The following is a 16343-nucleotide window of genomic DNA, read 5'->3' on the forward strand; positions in this document are numbered from 1 at the left end:
CATTAGTTTATTTGCCTAAAACCACTAATTAGGACCTGTATTTCAAAAATGGCACTAACTTTTCTTTTTCCTTTTTGAAGGCAAGCACTTGTTTTTATAGCAGTGAACCATTCCTTGAATGGTTACCTTGCATACCTCGCATTGTTAAACTGAAAAGTGTTCCTCTGAGTGTGGTAACGTTTCTTGTTGACCAAGAGCACGGTGTTGGAGTTTGCCTTCTCCGTAACCAGGTAGGCATTGTATCCCAGAAGTGACTGCTCTGTACACTAAATCCTGTAACAATGAAAATACGCCTTAGCAAAAGTTATTTCTGAGTTCTAATTGTCTTTGGCAATAGGATCTGATAAAATTGACTACTACAAAATTATTTGTGCTTAATAATATAGGTTAAGACACTTCTGAGATTTCATGCCTCTGATTATCATTCAGTTTGAGGAAAATATGATGTGTTTGCATAGTGATTCTCTCCTCATAATTCTCTAGGAGAGTATGAACTGAGTTTGTGCTATAGAAATTGAAGGCTCAATAAAATGGTTAGTTTAAATGAACAAAAAAATGGAACTAATGGCCACAGATCTGTATTTTCTATTCCGAAGGTTCTTAACCCTAGCTATGAATTAGGATTATTCTTAGAGCCATTAAGAATACATAAATTCAGCAGTCACCCTCAAGATCATGATCCAATAGGATTGGGGTGAGCTCCAGGTATCCACATTTTAAAATAATAGTTTGTCATGATAGTTCCTAGCACGGACACTGGAGTATCTCTGCTGAGTTCAAATAATGGCTCTATATTAAATCTCCTTGTACCTTTACTATGGAACTTTGGACAAATTATTTAATCTCCTAAACTTCACTTTCAACATCTATCAAATGGATGTGGAAGGTGGGGGTAGTGCGCGGGTGCGAGTAAAGAGGTATGGATGACTGCTTATCCTTCCAGCTCTATGCTGGCTAATTGTGTGTCCCTATCTTAAACAAAACCCAAGTAACAGGGAACTAAAAATTGAACATGAACCACTAATACTACTACTACTACCACCAATAATATGACCTGCTTGTGTTTTATTTATCTATTTTTAGAAAAATACCTGGGCCTCTGTGGACATCCTAAAAAGTAACCAACAAAATTTACAGCACAAATATCCAGCTTTTACATTTCCTTTATCATTCTCTGTTCCTGTTGGAATGGTATTCCATCCACGAAGTCATTTTCTATATGCTTATGGCAATCAGGTGTGTACCTAGGAGATTTCACATTCTGGCATAGATGTAAACCATTCACTTGCTCTATGATAAGTGGTTGTGCATAAATAAAGACCCTCTTTGATTATCAGAGAAGTGGAAGTGGGAGCGAACCCAATGGATTTTTATTTCCTATTTATTGTGTGCTAACCTTAGTACCTGACCATCTTTGCCTTTTCAGTTAGTTCACTAGCTAGTAAAGATGGGCCATGGGTACACCATGGTTACCTTGAATTTTCCAGTTTGATTACATCCCTTACCAACTCTGAATGACCTGGATTTTTCTATTAACCCATTAGAAGTGTTTATATCTGGTGTTTTTAGCACTTAATATTTGTCTTTTCCTATTTGACTTTGTCTAAGCTTGGCTTTCTGTAACTGTTGGTTTTTAAGCTTCTTCTGATAGCATTCTCCATTCTCTGGCCTCACCTTTAGTCAGTTAATTCTATATCAGGAGTCTGAAAGCTTGGTAAATGAGTAGTTATATCATCATGGGGCGTCAGTAAAGGGCATAATATATGAGACATTAAGTGAACTTCAGAGCCAAGAAAGCACTGCAGTGACTCCAGATGAAGGCAACCAACCCCATTTCTCAGTGATGTTTCTCAAACACCCCTATTCTGTGCAAAATTTGGATATTTGTAATGATGATACTTCCTATTCCTAGGTGTTCTAGTTTGCTAAGGCTGTCGGAATGCAAAACACCACAAATGCATCGGCTTTTATAAAGGGGGTTTATTTAGTTACACAGTTACAGTCTTAAGGTCATAAAGTGTCCAAGGTAACGCATCAACAATTGGGTACCTTCACTGGAGGATGGCCAATGGCATCCAGAAAACCTCTGTTAGCTGGGAAGACACATGGCTGGCGTCTGCTCCAGAATTCTGGTTTCAAAAATGGCTTTCTCCCAGGACGTTCCTCTCTAGGCGGCAATTCCTCAAAAATGTCACTCTTGGTTGCTCTTGGAGTGTTTTTCCTTTCTCAGCTTCTCTGGAGCAAAAGTTTGCTTTCAACGGTTGTCTTCAAACTGTCCCATCATCTGCATCTCCTCTCTCAGTTCCTGGGCATTCTTCAAAGTGTCCCTCTTGGCTGTAGCAGCTTGCTCCTTCTGTCTGATCTTATGTCATGCTCCAGTAATTTAATTCAGACCCACCCTGAATGGGCGGGGCCACCTACATGGAAACTATCCAATCAGAGTCATCACCCACAGTTGGGTGGGGCATATCTCCATAGAAACACTCAAAGAATTACAATCTAATTAACACTGATAGGTCTGCCCACACCAGATTACATCAAAGATAATGGCGTTTGGGGACATAATACATTCAAATTGGCACACTAGGTCTTCTTGAAACCAGCCTGTCTTCTATTAGGGTTCACACTGAATTTTTTAAAACTCTAATTTCCCTTTTTGATTCCCCTTTAACTCTTAATTTTGGGGACCTTATAATAGGAATACAATTGCTATTCTGTGGTGTCCTGGTACTTTACATAGATGGCAAGCAACCGGTCTCCATTTAATGTTCTTTTCTCTGAATTTCTCCAACTGCAATACAATCCTTTGACTTTAATTAGCCCTTTGTTGCCATTTTGCCAAAGCAGCTGCTTCACTGTCTTCTGCTCTGGAATTCCTAGGGCCTGTAGGTTAGAAACTAAAGGTGGTGCAAGGAGTTATTGTCCTTGAACTTAATGGTTACAAAGTATGTAGAACAGAAATTTGCCAATATGTTTTATACCTCAAAAATTTCATTTATATTTGTTTTGACCGTGGACAATAAGTATATGGAATTGCAGTTATGGGCTTTAAATGGTGCCATCCAAAACTAAGCTTAATAATGAGACTAACAGCTGAACATGATGAGTTTAGGCAGACCAACATGTCAGAACTCTTATGGGAACAGATTAAAAATAGCTAAAACTGATGTGAGTCTAATACAGGTTAAAAATAGTCCAGTTAGATGAGAATATAAACTATAATGGTAATAATGTATATTTTGGAGGCAAATGGGTCTGTGAAATTTGGTGCTATTCTCATAGGAATGCTCAAGGGTTGGGAGTAAATGATACTGGTACATTATCCTCTTGGCTTGGGTTTGTATTTCATTTCAGTGTTCACTCTGCATTCTTCTGAATAGTTCAGGCATTTGTGATAAATACAGGGCCAGTAGAAGTCTTAGTACTTGTGTTCAGTGACTTGAAAATGGCCTAGAGGGGCTAGATTGTGGCATAGGAGAAAAATACAGGTGTGGACTTTATCCATTGAGAATTACAAACAACCTTTTAAATATAGAAAGTGCACCCTTAATTATAAGTCTTTGGAAGTTGTCATGTGTTCTGACAAATATTGTTAAGTATAGACATCTTTCTGCTGTTATTTGAAGACATTGAAAATAGCTATTTCAATGGAGTAATAGTGGTGAAAGACTGATGAAGAGAGAATGAAAGGAGAAGAGTAGAAACAATACAAGCAAATCTTTTGCAGAGTTTTGTTGAGAAGTGAAGCAATGAAATGGGAAAATGTTTGAAGGGAGAAGAGAGGTCATTTAAGAGTAGAGGATTTTTTCTTAAATATTGGAAGAATTAGGCTGTGTTTTGACAGAAATTATTCAGTGAAGAAGGAAAAATTGATGATTCAGGAGAAAGAAGAGAAATTGCAGGAGTGATACTCTTAAATAGGTGACAGGAGATGGGATCTGTGTACTAGTGGAGAAGTTGGCATTAGATAAGAGCACAGACAAACTTCTCGAGTAACAAAAGGGAAGGAAGATTTGGAGGATTTAAAAGCTGGTAGGTGGTTAGATGTGGTAGTGGGAGGTCCTGGGATTTTATCTTCTGTTTTTTTTAAAAAAATAGAAATTAAAGTTATTTGTGAGTAAAGATGGAGAGAGATTATTGGGGGTTTGAGGAAACAGAGCAGGGTAAAATAGTTGTCTAGAAGAATGGGAGAATGAATTGACTAAGAGGATGCAGTATGATTGCTTGAACTTTGTGCTCATGAATTCACAGTGTGAACAGTTCAGTACTACTGAATGTTTTCTCCACATTCACCTTTGAGGGTACACAGTGAAGAAGGCAGAACATTTTATTTAACCATAGTTGGAGTTTTACCAACAAATTAGTAAGAATTAAGAATGTACATGTAAAGGAATGGATATAAGGATTGACTATGGAATATTAGCTGTAAAGGGGGGGAGTGAGGACATGACATGGAAGAAGAATTGTTAGAACTACCTAGGAATAAACCAAACAGAAAGTGTACCAGATCTTTATGGGGAAAAATATAAAATGTTATTCAAGTATTTATATTGAGACCTGCATATGCCAAGGTTTATTCTAAGTCTATGCATGGCAATATTCATATTGCAAAATTGTCAGACATCTCCAAATTAGTCTATACATTCTGCAAAATATCTATTTGCCATATAGTGTAATAATGATGTAGGAATAGAATAGGAAGAGAATAGAGTCTAGAATATGATGGATCTATATAAAAGAACATCCTATAGTAAAGGTGGAATCTCAAAATAATAAAAAAAACAACAGACTATTTAACACATTTTGGGGCAAACACCTGATTATTCATTTGGAAGTAAAATTAAGTTAAACCCCAATTTCACACCATTCATAAAAATATCAGATCATTTAAAGTCCCCAACAGAAATAACAACAACTGGAATCTATTAGGAGAAAATATAAGAGCTAACATCAATATTTAAAGCATCTGTATATAAAAATCAGCCTACGTAAGGATAAAATATAAGCAACAGACTGATAGAAGATACTTGCAATGTTTATAATAAACTGTGGATACATATTCTAAAACATAATTGATTACAAATTATTAAGAACAGTGCAAACAATAGAAAAAATGAGCAAAACATATGAATGAGTCATTCAGAGAAAATGGAAAATTAATGTCTTGTGAACATATAAAAGGTAGCTCAATGCTTTTAGTAATCATGGAAATACTAATTTAAGCAGCAAGATTTCTGCTTCCAGGATCACAAGTAACTGAGAATTTTCATGGGCCTTTGAGCTCCATAATGACTAGATTCAAGTAGAAAAGGTCTGTAGAGATCCCTTCCCAAAGCAAACAAGCAAACATACAATATAGATCCTATGATGCCAGTGCCTCAGAGGTGCAGGAACTAGGTGGCCAGGAGCAAGGCTTCAGCATCCAAGGACCAAAGCAAAAACATGCAGGATTATCTGGGAGACTGGCCTAATGTAGGCAGGCAGGACCAAAGCAACTGGGTGCCTGAGCAGCAAGTAACTGGCTTAGACCACCAGGCAGCAGGGTGGGGTGGAGTGGCTCTGAGGCCAGAATACTATGGCAGCACATTGATCCTTAGAACAGCAAAGAGAAGTTGAAGCTGAGTCTGAGACTCCCACACTGAATCAAAACCCTGAAGGAGGCGGAGTTCAGAATAGTTCTGTATGAAATTGTTAAAAAGATTACAGATGCAATTACAGGGATGCACACACAACAGGAATGAAAACTTAGATTTAATAAAATAAAACAAATGCAACTCCTGGACATTGAAAACATAATCATTGGAATAACCTAATATAGAGGCACAGTGGTGCTAGTGGCAGAGGTGGCAGTATAATAGATCTTTTATTCTTCCTGAACCTACTATCAAAAGCAGACAGGACAATTTGGAAAACAAAACAAAACAAAAAAAACAGAACAACATCAAAATCATAGACAACATCCTGAATAGAACTAGGTGACAGGATATCTGCAAAGCTCACATTATGAGCAGTTGAGGATGAAACAAGAGTAACAAGATCTGCCATGGTATAAACAACCATGTGGAAGCAAAATGGAAACTATGACTTAGTGTTTCAAAATGACTAAAAGAAATGAAGAAAATGATAGAAGCCATGGAAGAGCATCATAAATCAGAATTTAAAAATTCCGAAAATATATTGCTGAACAAATGAAGACTTGAAAAGAGTAAAAATGAAGCCTGAACTAGAAGAAAAACAAGAGAAAATGGATTCTGCATATTGCACTGTAAGGGAAATAGAGGATGGAAAGGGGAATATTGGACTAAAGTCTAAAAGAAATTTAAAAAGAGATAGAAAGATTTGAGAGAAGATTTGAGAGACAACTAAAGAAGATAAGCAGAACAGATCCTCAATGTATGTATGAGAGGCATCCCCAAAGAAGAAACCAGAAGTAAGGAAAAGAAAAAATACTAAATCTGTAATTAAGAAACACCTTTATGAAATAAGATTTGAACCTACATGTTGAGAGGGACAACGATATGAGTTTATAACCTCATGAGACATTGAGATCCTTCTGAAGGATTACACCCTAGGATGACCAATCCCCACAGAAACCAAAGTCCAGCTTTAAATAAGCTCAATCCATAATTGTATAATGGTGACCTCGCTCTAACCTACCAAAGCACATATAAAATTTTATCTTCCATAGCCTCGAATTATTTTAGAAATATGTTTATACACAATGCCATGCATGCAATAAGAAATAATAAGACAGAATAGCAAATACCAGCCAAGATCAAGCAAATCCACTACAGGCCATCTCTTGCACTGGCTAAAAATTAAAATCTGGACAAAATTTTAAAAAGCAATGAGCTGGGGACTTTAAAAATAGGCAATAGTAGGCATATTGAGGACGAAGTCAAACATGAAGAAAAGTTGTATGATGATGAGTTTTCTGGGTTTTTTTTCTTCTCTCTTTTATTTTCTGACTTTGATCCAAGGGCAGCCCAAATTGTGGAATTGTACAGTAGGCAAAATCTCCAAAAGAGACCCCAAAAGCTTGTTTTTGAAGACATACAAATGACCAGTGAACATGTAAACATGCTCAGCATCGTTATTCGTTACATACCACCCCACATCCATTTGAATGATTAAAATAAAAAAGACAGACAATAACAAGAGTTGGTGAGGATATAAAGAAATTGGAATTCTCATACATTGTTGGTTGCATTGTAAAATGGTGCAGCTACTTTTCGAGATAGTCTGGAAGTTCCTCAAAAAATTCCTGTTAAATACCCTAGGGCTTACCAGTGAAATGTTCCAAATATTTAAGAAAGAACTAACACTAACTAACACAGACTCTTCCCAGAGAATAGAAAAAAGGCCAGAATTATGCAGATTCTGAAACCTGGCAGGGGTAATCTCACACATGAACATAAATGCAAAAAATCTTAAAATATTAATAGAAAAACTGGTGAATTATTAAGAATATTAAAGGAAAACTGGTGAAATCTGAATAAAGTCCATAGCTTAGTTTATAGGGTTGTACCAATGTTAATTTATTAGTTTTTAATAATAAACACATTGGTTATGTAGGATTTTAACAGTAGGGGAAGCTGGATGGAGGATATATAGGAATTCTTTGTACTATCTATGTAACTTTTTTTATATAAGAAATTTTATTTTGATATAAATTCAAACTTACAGGAACAGTTGCAAAAACAGTACAGACCCCATACATAGAACTCCAGCATACCCCGACCCCCCTCTCCCGATACCCCATCCACCACCTTTAACATCCTGTCACACTACCATTTCTTTCTTTCTTTCCCTCCCTCCCTCCCTCTCTCCCTCCCTATCATCCATCATCTACTGCTCTGTCTTCTGAACATATGAGAGCAAGCTGCACACATCCTTGAAAAAACAATATAATTCACATATACATTTCCCATGAACAAGAACATTCTTTTATGCAATCCCATTAAACGCAGCTAAGAAGTTCAAGAAATTCAACCTTGATACAAAGCTTACATTCTATATTTCCTTTTTTTTTTGTTTTTTTTTCCCTTATGTCCCATCTGTGTCCCTTTGAGCCTCCTCTCCTCCATCCTCAGATCCCATCCAGGATCATCCTTGGCATTTAATTGCCATCTATTTAGACGATCTTTTTTTTTCAATTGTGGAAACATATATACAGCCTAAATCTTCCCATTCCACCCCCTCCCTAGCATTCCATTAGTGGGATTAATCACATTTAGAATGTTGCAATGCTATCACCTTCCCACCATCCCTTTCTAGAAGTTTTCCTTCACCCCAAACAGAAACCCTACACTCATTTCTTAACTCCCCATTGCCCCTTTCCCCACTTCTCGGGACCCCTACTCTACTTTTCATCTCTATGGTCATATTCTCCGATACTTTCTTTGTGTCTACAGTGGGGCTTAAATTTAACATCTTAAATCTATAACAATCTTGTTTTTTCTTTGATACCAACTTAACTTCAATATGACACATAAACTATGTTCCTATACCCCCTCATTCCCCCACCTTTATGTAGTTCTTGTCAAAAATTACATATTTTACATTGAGTCCAAAACCACTGATTTATCATTATAGTTTATGTATTTTAGATCCTGCAGGAAGTAAACAGTGGAGTTACAAATCAAAAATACAGTAGTATTGGTATTTATATTTACCATGAGATCTTTAGTGGTACCTTTTATTTCTTTATGTAGTTTCAGTCAGTTGTTTAGTGTTCCTTCCTTTCAGCCTGCTCAACTCCCTTTAGCATTTCTTATAGGACCGATCTACTGGTGGTGAAGTCCTTTACTTTTTTCTCTGTCAGTAGGGCTCGCTTTAGTATCTGAAGTAGGGCAGGTCTTTTCTTAGCAAAATCTCTCAGCAGTTGTTTGTGAAAAATTTAAGCTCTCCCTCAAATTTGAAGGAGAGCTTTGCTGGATAAAGTATTCTTGGTTGGAAATTTTTCTCTCTCAGAGTTTTAAATATGTCATGCCACTGCCTTCTCACCTCCATGGTGGCCACTGAGTAGTCACTACTTAGTCTTATGTTGTTTCCTTTGTATGTGGTGAATTGCTTTTCTCTTGCTGCTTTAAGAACTTGCTCCTTTTCTTCAGTGTTTGACAGTCTGATCAGAGTATGTCTTGGAATGGGTTTATTTGGATTTATTCTGTTTGGAGTTTGCTGGGCATTTATGCTTTGTGTATTTATATTGTGTAGAAGGTTTGGGAAGTTTTCCCCAACAATTTCTTTTAATACTCTTTCTAAACCTTTACCCTTATCTTCCCCTTCTGGGACACCAATGAGTCTTAAATTTGGACGTTTTATTTTATCTGTCATAACCCTGAGATCCATTTCAATTTTTTCAATTTTTTCCCCATTCTTTCTTTTGTTCTTTCATTTTTCTGTTCTGTGGTCCTCAAGGAGGCTGAGTTGTTGTTCAACTTCCTCTAATCTTGTATTGTGAGTATCCAGAGTCTTTTTAATTTGGCCAACAGTTTCTTTTATTTCCATAAGATCTTCTATTTTTTTATTTACTCTTGCAATATCTTCTTTATGATCTTCTAGGGTCTTCTTTATGTCCTTTATATCCTGTGCCATCCTCTTATTGCCTGTCTGTAATCCTTTGATTAACTGTGCCAAGTACTGTGTGTCTTCTGATCTTTTGATTTGGGTGTTTTGGTTTGGGTTCTCCATATTGTCTGCTTTTATCATATGCTTTAAGATTTTCTGTTGTTTTTGGCCTCTTGGTATTTGCTTTACTTGATCCCTAATTTGACAGAACTGCAGCTTGGTGGTGTACACTTTCTCTAACTAATCAGCAGATGGCGTCCATGAGTCACCTATTCCCCTCAAGTCAGTTCTCCCCCACTTTATCTTTGTGGTGTGTGGGGATCTGATTCTTGTGGGGTCCAATTGGTGCACCAAGTTTGGGTGTGTTGCTGGTGCTGTCCACCCTTAATGTGGGGCATGTGTCTGGGTGGTTAGGCAGGCAGGGCAGCTTTAATAATCAAACCTTCCAGGTGTTCCCAGAGATTTAAGGCTGTTGCAGGAGCCTAAGCCTTCATTTCAGTCTTTCCACCAGTTATCTCTGCTGCTGACCCACAAGTCCTTGGTATTTGCATAGGGTCCCTGGGATTTCCGAGCGGTTCTCCCTTCCCAGCTGTGCTCTTCCAGGACCTCTGCTGAGGGAGAGCCATGCCACATCACTAGTGCACACCAGCCCACCAGGGAAGCCCTGGGACGCTGGGATATCAGGGGCGCTCCCAGCCCGCTTCAAAGATGATTGAATGGAACGTGTTAACTTTCCCCTTTTTTCACAGCTCCTCCCTCCCAGCTCTGGGACAATCAGCTGTAGGTGTATTAAAGGCCACTGTCCATGGCCGATATTGTGGTTTGTGTGTAGTGCTGCAGGAAAGATTCCCCGTAACACTGGGTTTCTTGGCGCAGCTCTGGACTGTGGGTCTGGCCCCGAGCAGGAGCGTCCCCCACCCGCTGGGGAGATGGCTGCAAGGAATGTGGGTTTTTTTCTCCTTTTGGCTCCCTTCTGCTCCTCTGGTCTCAAGACAATCAGCAGCGGGTGTGGGAAGGGGTATCCTCCACCCACACCCGCTGCACGGCTCTCCCCATGGTATCTGCAGCCACTCCCGGGCTTTTTTTTAAAGAACTAGTCCATCTCCAAATGCCAGCCCACCATTTCTCCACACCACAGCATGGCCTTGGGACTTTCAGCTGGCTCACTCACTCATTTCAGAATGCAGGCTCCTGGTTTCACGAAATGCACATTCCCTGTGGATTTAGCAGACCTTGTCCGGCTGGTGCATTGCTGGCAGTGGTGTTCTGAGTCACTTTCTGGTTTTTATCTAGTATTTTTCATGAATGCGCTTTTTTGCCCTGTCTCACCTAGCCACCACCTTTGGTTCTCCATCCTGACATAAAGACTTTTAACCTTGGACATACTGCTTCTGTTTTGTCATCAAGCCCCATGCCACCGGCAGTGCCTGGCTCTGCCACAGGCTGGCGGAGCCACCCAATTGTGGAGGGATGCAGCGAGCCCAGCTGCGGCACCCACCACCTATATGTAACTTTTTTATAAGTCTAAAATTAATTCAAGATAAAAATATACTAAATTGAATACAGTGATATATAAAAAGGACAGCTCACTGTGATCAAGTTGTTTTCTCCCCAGGAATACAAATTTGGTTTAATATTTAGAAATGAATGAAATTTATCATATTAACAAAATTAATGAGAAAAATTACAGAGAAAATTACAGAGAAAATTAATGAGAACAATTTCATCTCAAGGAGAAGAAATTTGATAATTTTCAACACTCAAAGGTGATTTTTTAAATATAGAAAACTATAAATAGAGAAGGTAATATCCGAATGATATGAGAATTTAACATAAACTACAAAACATCTTAGTGGTGAAATGCTGAAAGCTTTCCCTCAGAGATCAGAAATGAGAAAATAATACCAGCAATCACCATTTCTTTTCAATATTGTATTGGAAAGCTTGGCCAATTAAATAAGATGAGAAAAATAAATAACAGATATTTGGATTGGAAAGGAAAATCAAGATTGTTAGTATTTTTAATGTAAGTAGAAAATTAAAAAAGTACAAATGAACTATAGAATACATGAGTTTAGCAATAGCACATCATACAAGGTCAGTGTACTGGTTTGGATGTATTATGTCCCCCAAAATGCCATATTCTTTAATGCAAACTTGTGTCGGCAGATGTACTACTGTTGATTAGGTTGGAATCTTTGGATTAGATTGTTTCCATGGAGATGTGACCCACCCAACCATGGGTGATACCTTTGATTAGATTATTCCATGGAGATGTGGCCCCACCCATTCTGCACAGGTCTTAAATCACTGGAGCCCTATAAGTGCTCAGATAGAAGGAGCTCGGTGGTTCAGCCAAGAGAGACATTTTGAAGATGGCCATTGAAAGCTGACAATGACATTTTGAAGAACTCCATTTTGAAACACAACCTGGGAGCAAGCAAATGCCAGCCATGTGCCTTCCCAGCTAACAGAGGTTTTCCAGATGCCAATGGCCTTTCTCAAGTGAAGGCACCCTATTGTTGACTTCTTACCTTGGACACTTAATGGCCTTAAGACTGTAACTTTGTAACCAAATAAACCCTGTAGATAAAAGCTAATTCATTTCTGGTGTTTTGCAAAATGGCAGCATTAGCAAACCAGAACAGTCAATATAAAAAATTCAATTGTATTTTTATATGCCAGCAACAGTTAAAAAAGACAAATTTTAAATGATACCATTGACAATATCATAAAAATAAAGGACCTAGAAATATACCTAACAAGAGATGCACAATACCTTTACCCAGAAAACTATAAAACTTTTTTGAGTGAAAAACTAAAGAAGATCTAAATAAATGGAGGATTATTCCCTGTTTATAGATTTGAAGATATGATACTGTAAAGATGTCAATCCTCCACAAATTGGTCTATAGATTCAATGCAATCCCAGTCAAAACTCTGAACTAGTATTTGTGGAAATAGCTGTGAGGAAATTGAAGTGCATGTGAGCCAATTCATCTTGAAGAAGAGAATAAAGATCCAACTTAGTCTTTCAGATAGCAGAGTTTTTTATGACACTGCAGTAACTAAGACAAAGTGGATTTACCACTAGACAAATAGAATAGAGTCCAGAAACTTATGTATACATATATAGACACTACACATACAGTACATATATGTACACATAATTACAGGGTCAATATATAAATATAAATATTTAAGGGACACTACAAAGTAGCAGAGAAAGGATAGTATTTCAATTAACAGTCCTGGTTCAATTGGATATCTATATGGGAAAAAGTAAACCTGACCCTTACCTTGCAACATAAGCAAATTCAATTACACCTAGATTATAAATATAAATGTGAGAGATAAACAATTAAATTTCTGGAAGGTAACATAGATTAGTTTCTTCATGAGGTTGGGGTAGGCAGCCATTTCTTACCCAAGAAGCAAAAAGCACTAAACATAAAGGAAAGATTGATGAATTGGATGGCATTAAAATAAGGAATTTATTTTCCATAAACTCACCACTAAAATAACACAAATATAAGCAAAAGAGTGGGAGAGACATTTTAAATAAATTTATCCAACAAAGGACTTAAATGATGAACACAGGCATACCTTAGAGATACAGCAGGTTTGATTCCAGGCCCCCACAATAAAGCAAATATCACAGTAAAGTGAGTCACATGAATTTTTTGGTTTCTCAGTGCATATAAAAGCAATGTTTACACTATACTGTAATCTATTAAGTGTGCAAGTGTATGTCTAAAAAACAATGTATATGCTTTAATTAAAATATTTATTTGCTAAAACATGCTAACCATCATCGAGCCTTCAGCAAGTCATAATCTTTTTGCTAGTGAAGGGTCTTGCCTCCATGTTGATGGATGCTGATTGATCAGGGTGGTGGTTGTTGAAGGTTGGGGTGGCAGTGGCAAATTCTTAAAATAAGACAAAAATGAAGTTTGCCACATCAATTGACTCTTACTTTCACAAAAGATTTCTCTGTAGCATGTGATTCTGTTTGATAGCATTTTTTCATCCCTCTCTCCATGTTTTCTCCAGCACTTTTATCCCTATTTAAATTTTTCCTACATTTTAATGGAGCTATATTCACATACGATACAGTGTGCAATCAGTTTGTTTGGTAGCATTTTACCCACAGTCAAACTTCTTTCAAAATTGAAGTCAATCCTCTCAAACCCTGCTGCTGTTGATGTACTATTCTAAATTCTTTGTTGTCATTTCAACAATGTTCACAGCATCTTCACCAGAAGTAGATTCCATCTCAAGAAACCACTTTCTTTGCTCATCTATAAGAAGCAACTCCTCATCCGCTCAAATTTTATCATGAGCTTGCAGCAATTCAGTCACATCATCAGGCTCCACTTGTAATTCCAGTTCTCTTGCTATTGCACCACATCTGCAGTTACTTCTTCCACTGAAGTCTTGAACCTTTTAAAGTCATCCATGTGGGTTGGAATCAACTTCTTCCAAACACTTGTTAATATTGATATGTTGACCTCCTACCATGAATCACAAATGTTCTTAATGGCATCTAGGATCGTGAATCCTTTCCAGAAGGTTTTCAACTGACTTTGCCCCGATCCATCAGAAGAGTCACTCTCTATGGCAGCTATATCCTTACTGTATATATATATATATATATATATATTAATAATAAGGCTTGAAAGTTGAAATGACTCCTAGATCTATGGGCTGCAGAATGGATGTTGTGTTAGAAGGCATGAAAACAGCATTCCTCTCATTGTATATCTCCATCAGAGCTCTTGGGTGACCAAATGCATTGTTAATGAGCAACAGTATTTTGAAAGGAATCTTTTTCTGAGCAGTAGGTCTCAACAATGGGCTTAAAATACTCAGCAAACCATGTTGCAAACAGAAGTGTTGTCATCCAGCTTTGTTGTTCCATTTATAGAGCACAGGCAGAGTATATTTAAAATAATTCTTCAGGGCCCTAGGATTTTCAGAATGGTAAATGAGTATTGGCCTCAACTTAAAGTCACCAGCCCCTAACAAGAGAATCAGCCTGACCTGTGAACAAAGCTTTGACTCCAGGCATTGACTTCTCCTCTCTAGGTATAAAAGTCCTAGATGGCATCTTCTTCCAATATAAGGCTGTTTTGTCTACATTGAAAATTTGTTGTTTAGTGGAACCACCTTCATTAATTATCTTAGCTAGATATTCTGGATAACTTGCTGCAGTTTCTACATCAGCACTTGCATCTTCATCTTGTACTTTGGTGTTCTGGAGATGGCTTCCTTCCTTAAACCTCATGAACCAACTTCTTCCAGCTCTAAAATCTTCTTCTGCAGCTTCCTCACCTCTCTCAGCCATCATAGAACTGAAGAGAGTTAAGGCCTTGCTCTGGATCAGGCTTTGGCTTAAGGGAATGTTGTGGCTGGTTTGATTTTCTATAGAGACCACTAAAACTTTCTCTGTATCAGCAATATGGCTGTTTCACATTCTTATCATTCGTGTGTTCACTGGAATAGCACTTTTAATTTCCTTCAAGAACTTTTCCTTTGCATTCACAACTTGGCTAACTGTTTGGTGCAAGATGCCTAGCTTTCAGCCAATCTCAGCTTTCAACATACCTTCCTCACTAAGCTTAATCATTTCTAGCTTTTGGTTTAAAATGAGAGATGTGCAACTCTTCCTTTCATTTGAACACTTGGAGGCCATTGTAGGGTTATTAACTGGCCTAATTTCAATATTGTTGTGTCTTGGGGAACAGGAAGGCCTGAGGAGAGGGAGAGAGATGGGGAAACGGCTGGTCGGTGGAGCACTCAGAGCACACACGTTTATCAATTAAGTTCACCATCTTATTGGGTGCAGTTCATGGCACTCCAAAACAATTACAGTAGTAACATCAAAGAACACTAATCACAGATCACTATAACAGATATAATTATAATGAAAAAGTTTCAAATATTGTGAGAATTACCAAAATGTGACATGGAGACATGAACTGAGCACATACAGTTGGAAAAATTGCACCAATAGACTAGATTGATGGAGGGTTGCCACAAACCTTCAATTTGTAAAAAAAACCACAATATCTGTGAAACTGTGCTAAATTCAACATGAGTGAGTATCAGTAAATAATATTGAGGACATAAAAGTAAGTTCCAAATGATAACATATGCCATGAAACCCTTTTCATAAAGAGGAAGGATAAAATTGAGCAACATATTATTTAAATGTACATACATATGTGCTAAAAAAAATAGAAAGGAATGAAAAACATAAACTTCAAGATATTGGATGTATCTGAGGGAAGCAGGGGGATAGGATTGGGGAGAAACACATAAGTAGATGTAAATTCTGGCAATATGCTAATTCTTAGTTTTGGTTGTCAGTTCACACATCTTCATTATATTAGTAAATAAATAATATACAGAAAATAAAGGTGAGCCATGCTTGGGTCAATGATTAAAAATATTTAGATTCCATTTGACCAAGATGGTGGCATAAGACATTCCAGGGTTCCATTCCCCCACAGAATCTTAGAACAACTAGCAAAAACTGGCAGAACCATTTTCTTCAAAACTCCTGGAAAACAGTTAAAGGGTTGCAGTAACTAGCTGAGGGCCAAATCAGGAAAACACAGCTTTAAAAGCAGTCGAAGAAGCTCAGGGCACCCTTGCTGGCCCCTCCTTCACCCCTTTCCTGGCATGATGTGGAGCCAGCCAGCATTCCCATTGTAGGTGCCCAGCCCTTTTTTGGAGGTGAATATGAGGGTGTCTGTCAGTACCAATCA

The 16343-nt window shown here is 37.7% G+C and overlaps 1 protein-coding gene across 1 annotated transcript in view; it reads left to right on the top strand.

The window, feature by feature from the left end:
- CATSPERB (cation channel sperm associated auxiliary subunit beta) overlaps window positions 1-16343 on the top strand; it is a 188590-nt gene that overhangs the window by 68799 nt on the left and 103448 nt on the right. The window contains exons 12-13 of the mRNA XM_037835252.1: window positions 81-239; window positions 1084-1236. Of these exons, the coding sequence (XP_037691180.1) occupies window positions 81-239; window positions 1084-1236 (312 nt within the window). The remainder of the gene's footprint in view (window positions 1-80; window positions 240-1083; window positions 1237-16343) is intronic.

The sequence above is a fragment of the Choloepus didactylus genome, chromosome 4 (assembly GCF_015220235.1).
Source record: "Choloepus didactylus isolate mChoDid1 chromosome 4, mChoDid1.pri, whole genome shotgun sequence".
In the NCBI taxonomy this organism is placed as follows: domain Eukaryota; kingdom Metazoa; phylum Chordata; class Mammalia; order Pilosa; family Megalonychidae; genus Choloepus; species Choloepus didactylus.